At 50.4% G+C, this 5025-nt stretch overlaps 1 protein-coding gene across 1 annotated transcript in view; it reads left to right on the top strand.

Moving 5' to 3' along the window:
* SPTBN4 (spectrin beta, non-erythrocytic 4) overlaps nucleotides 1–5025 on the top strand; it is a 66904-nt gene that overhangs the window by 25982 nt on the left and 35897 nt on the right. Inside the window, exons 14-16 of the mRNA XM_011372314.2 lie at nucleotides 45–182; nucleotides 2383–3133; nucleotides 4757–4959. Of these exons, the coding sequence (XP_011370616.1) occupies nucleotides 45–182; nucleotides 2383–3133; nucleotides 4757–4959 (1092 nt within the window). The remainder of the gene's footprint in view (nucleotides 1–44; nucleotides 183–2382; nucleotides 3134–4756; nucleotides 4960–5025) is intronic.

The raw sequence follows: 5025 nt of genomic DNA, 5'->3' as shown, positions 1-5025 counted from the left end.
CCAGGGTCCAGGCCTCTCTGAGCACATTTATCCTCCTTCTGCAGATTTGAGAGTCTGGACCAGGAGATGAACAGTCTGATGGTCCGTGTCTTGGATGTGAACCACACAGTCCAGGAGCTGGTGGAAGGAGGCCACCCCAGTTCAGACGAGGTGCGCTCCTGCCAGGACCACCTCAACAGCAGGTAGGTGAGGCCTGGGGCTGGAAGTCTATCTAGGTATCTTTCCATCATTCCTTTCCTTATTCACTCAACCGTGGAGATCAAGAACGTGCAATTTCAAACCCTTGGAATAATCATGGCCCCCCAGTAAATCAGCAAAATCTTGAAAAAAAAAATGGTAATACCTAATGCTAGTGGTGATGTGGTAAAATGAGGATACAATACGTTTCAGTGGGTTATTAATGTATTTGTTCAGAAAAGGTTTATTAAATATCTATTATCTAACCAGGAAGTTTTCTAAGCACTTTATATACCTTGTTTTATCTCCCAATATCCCAATTGCCATAGTAAAGATTCCAGAATTCAAGATGCTTTAAAAATAGTAACAAATTAATACCTTTCCTCCTAGAACACTACCAGCAGTTTGTTCTCCCAGTGTGGGTAGGGTTCATAGATGAAGACACAGATCCAGAGAGATGAACTCTTTAACATGATTTCTCAATCTAGTAAGTAGGAATCAAACCCAATTCTGTCTGAATCCAGAGCCGGGGCTCTTGATCCGCATGTATTCAGTCTTCCCAGCAACCCTGTGGGGTATAAATTATCCCATGTTAGCGAGGAGGAAACTGGGGCTCAGAGGTGGAGACACTAGCCCAATGTCCCACAGCAAGTTAGAGAGTCGAGTCTGGATTTAAAGTTGAATTTTTCTGACTCCAAAGACTGTGCTCTTGACTGCTGCATTGTAAGATCCCGATATCCAGTGATTTTTAAGCTGTCGTAGACTTGGCAATCCTAAAGCATTAGGGCCTAAAAAGATATCAACAACAAGAATGATTTACTGTCTATTTAGATTACATACCAAGTGCTTTAGCCACATGATCTCGTTAAACGCTCAATGACGTGGACATTATTATTCCCATTTTCCAGATGAGGAAACTGAGAATCAGAGAAGGAAATGATTCGCCCAAGGTCACATGGTGAATCTGGCCAGAGCAGAACTTGAACTTGGGTCCTTTGTTTTCAGAGTCCTAATCTCTGCCCTTATGAGATGTCCATTCTAGTGGGGGCAGAGAGAAAGTTAACAAATAAAGCAATAAATGGGGAAGATATTTAGAGAATTGTAAGGATTTATTCAGGAATTAGAGGACAGTGACCTGGCAGTTAGCACGGCTGAGGCGAAGTCCCTGACACAGAGAAGGGCTTGATATGTTCTAAAGATCATCCCCACTCAATAACGGTTGTACACAGGTGCTGTTTGAAGCACTTCAGAAATCAGAACTCCTTTGACTCTCACAATACCCCTATGAGGCAGGTACCATGCTATGATTGTGTCCATTTTACTGATGGAGAAACTGAGGCACAGAGCGAGTTACTAGCCAAAGGGCGCACATCTCAGATTTGACTCCGGGCCATCCTGCTAGGATTGTGTGCTTGTAACCTGGGCCACACACACAACCTATGAAGGAGAACTGAGGCTTAGAGTAGTATCATCACCTATCAAGGACACAGAGCACTATATAATTTTTCCACTAATTTATTTTGGAACAAAACAGGTTTGCCTTCACACCACTCTGTCCTCAGCAGTCGGCTCATAGTAGCCGATCAACTACTATTCGTCGAACCCAGCACATTACATGATGTAAACCAGCACTTCTCACATTCTTCGGTCTTGAACCCCTTTACACCCTTCAAAACTATTAAGGATCCCAAAGAGCTTGTTTTATTAATATTAGACATTAGTAGTGAGTAAGTTAAAAATATTAAGTCGTTTAAAAATAACAATAGTGAACCAATTATGTTAACATCTTTTAAGTGAAAATAGTTTTTTAAAAGATGTAGCGAGAAGAGTGGCATCATTTGGCTGTTTTACAAATCTCTTTAATGTCCGGCTTGAGGGAAGAGGGCAGCTGTGTTCTCAGGGCAGCTTCCGCATTCGGTCATCGTCATGTAGCCCTGGAAAAGTCCACTGTACACTCTGGAGACAATGAGAGTGGAAAGATCGCGTTTTAGCGTTATTACGAAGCGTTATTTGACCTCGCTCAGATTTCATTTTGAGAACCGCTGCTCTAAGCAGTGTGCATAGGGTTCCATTTTTATGCAGGCAGAAAAAAGTGACTTTCCAAGGCCACACAGTAGCTGGGTTCTACCCTGGGTCGGTCGGTGGGCCCTCCACGCCTAAGAGGAGGCCCTGTCTTCCACGAGCCACTCTCCTTCCCCTGGGCAGGTGGAACCGCATCGTGGAGCTGGTGGAACAGCGCAAAGAGGAGGTGAGCGCGGTGCTGTTGGTGGAGAATCACGTGCTGGAGGTGGCCGAGGTGCGCGCCCAGGTGCGTGAGAAGCGGAGGGCCGTGGAGAGCGCGCCCCGCGCGGGCGGCGCCCTGCAGTGGCGCCTTAGCGGCCTGGAGGCGGCTCTACAAGCGCTGGAGCCGCGCCAGGCGGCCCTCCTGGAGGAGGCAGAGCTGCTGGCAGCACGCTTCCCCACGCAGGCGGCGCGGCTGCACCAGGGTGCCGAGGAACTCGGCGCCGAATGGGGCGCGCTGGCCAGCGCGGCTCAAGCCTGTGGTGAGGCTGTGGCGGCGGCCGGGCGCCTGCAGCGCTTCCTGCACGATCTGGACGCTTTCCTGGACTGGCTGGTGCGCGCCCAGGAGGCAGCGGGCGGCGACGAAGGACCCCTGCCCGGCAGCCTGGAAGAGGCTGATGCGCTGCTGGCGCGCCACGCTGCGCTCAAAGAGGAAGTGGACCAACGCGAGGAGGACTATGCGCGCATTGTGGCGGCCAGCGAGGCGCTGCTGGCGGCGGAAGGCCCGGAGCTGGGCCCCGGCCTGGCACTCGACGAGTGGCTGCCGCACCTCGAGCTTGGCTGGCACAAGCTGCTCGGCATGTGGGAGGCGCGCAGGGAGGCGCTGGTCCAGGCGCACGTCTACCAGCTTTTCCTGCGAGACTTACACCAGGCGCGGGCCGTGCTACACAACCAGGTGCCAGCTCGGGGGTTCACGAGGGTGGGGTCCCAGGCCTTGGAGGACTGCTGGGACAGGAAAATGGAAGAGTGTTCTTGCGAGTCCGAGGCTTATCGGAAGTGGATGGGAGTGGGGAGGGTAGCAGGTATGGATAGCTGAGTTTGTGCATCATCCAGTGTGAACACGTGTGGGAGTGTGTGTAACAGAATTTGAGAATTACGATGGATGGGTTGGTGTCTTAGCCGAGGTGACTATCTAGAATGAGTAATGCACTTGGCTGTTCGTTAGAGTAGCTTCCTGGGTTTGTGGATTATGTGGAAGGAAATGAGTTTGAGATTGACTGGTGATGGTTAATGCGTTCAAAGATCTTGAGGTGAATAATCTTTATCCTACGTTAGGATAAAGATTTTATCCTAACGTAGGATAAAGATTATGGAGTAGGTATTTTAGGCTGAGAGATTATTGGGATCAATAAGCGATTGTGGATTATGAGGTTGTGGGTGCCTAAATTAGCAGATGATCTTATTGGGGCTGGCAATTTGCAGATTCTCCTGAGAGGGTAACTGTGTCTGTGGTTTGAAGTAACTGTGTCTGGTGGTTCTCTGGGAACAGATGAACCAGTTTAGAGATCATTCTGGCATGGGAACCAAGTTTGGGATTTGCAAGATAGAATACAGTTTTGAGATTGTCCAAGAGTAGGTACCAATTTTGTGGGATCATTTGAGAAAGAGGGACCACAGTTGCTAGTTATCTAGAGCAGGGGTCCCCAACACCTCTGGGGCCACGGACCAGTATCGGTATCGGTTTGTGGCCTGTTAGGAACTCAGCTGCACAGCAGGAGATGAGCAGCAGGTGAGCAGAGCGAAGCTTCACGTGTACTTGCAGCCGCTCCCCAGCGCCAGCATCACGGCCTCAGCTCCACCTCAGATCATCAGGCATTAGATTCTCATAGGAGCACCAGTCCCTGATGACAAAAACGTTGGGGACCGCTGATCTAGAGAAAGCTGATCCAGTCTGAGGATTATCTGGAGAGACAGAGAGGGAGCCCTTGGAATCATGCGGTTACTAAATATTTGAGCCTAGGTGGCCATGAGAGACCCTTTCTGACCCATGCATTTTACCAGTTAGAAAACTAACCCCAGAGAGGGAAAGAACTTCCCTGAGGACACACAGCACCCAGTTCAGTCTTTATCAATTGACCGAATAGTCACTGAGTGCCTTCTCTGTGCCAGACACTTTTCTGGGTTGAGTGAATGTAAAATCTCACCCTCGTAGGGATGGCATTCTGGTGTGTATGTATGTGGGAGAGGTGATAAACAAGTAAATGCATATATATCAGGTACAAGCTATGAAAATTAATAAAGAGAGGTAAAGGATATGGCCGGAGTAGAGGGGGATGTTTTTTGGCAGGGTGATCAGAGACCTGAAGAAAATGAAGGAATCAGCCTTGGGGTATCTGGAGAGAGAGACTGCCAGGCAGAGGGACCAGAATGAGCAAAAGCCCCGGGGTGGGACCATGGCTGGCATGTCCGATGCTAGGAGCAAGGGGGCGGACAGTGGTGGCGAGCCAGGCTGGCTGCCTCTCCCAGGTCTTTGAAGGGAGCTGGGCTGACCTGTGGGCCACCCCTCTCCCCTCCCCAGGAGACAACACTGTTGAGCCTGGAGCTCCCAGGCACAGTGGAGTCAGTGGAGGAGGCATTGAAACAGCACCGGGATTTTCTCACCATGATGGAGCTGAACCAGCAAAAGATGCAGGTGGCCGTGCAGGCTGCAGAGGGCCTGCTGAGGCAGGGGAACATCTACGGGGAGCAGGCCCGGGAGGCCGTGACCCGGCTGCTGGAGAAGTAAGTCCCCCGCTCCCCAGGGGCGAGGGGTAGAGTGGTGAGGAGGCCAAGGTTCTGCTCTTTTCC

The sequence above is a fragment of the Pteropus vampyrus genome, unplaced genomic scaffold (assembly GCF_000151845.1).
Source record: "Pteropus vampyrus isolate Shadow unplaced genomic scaffold, Pvam_2.0 Scaffold203, whole genome shotgun sequence".
NCBI lineage: Eukaryota > Metazoa > Chordata > Mammalia > Chiroptera > Pteropodidae > Pteropus > Pteropus vampyrus.
This window is presented reverse-complemented; position numbering and strand designations above follow the sequence as displayed.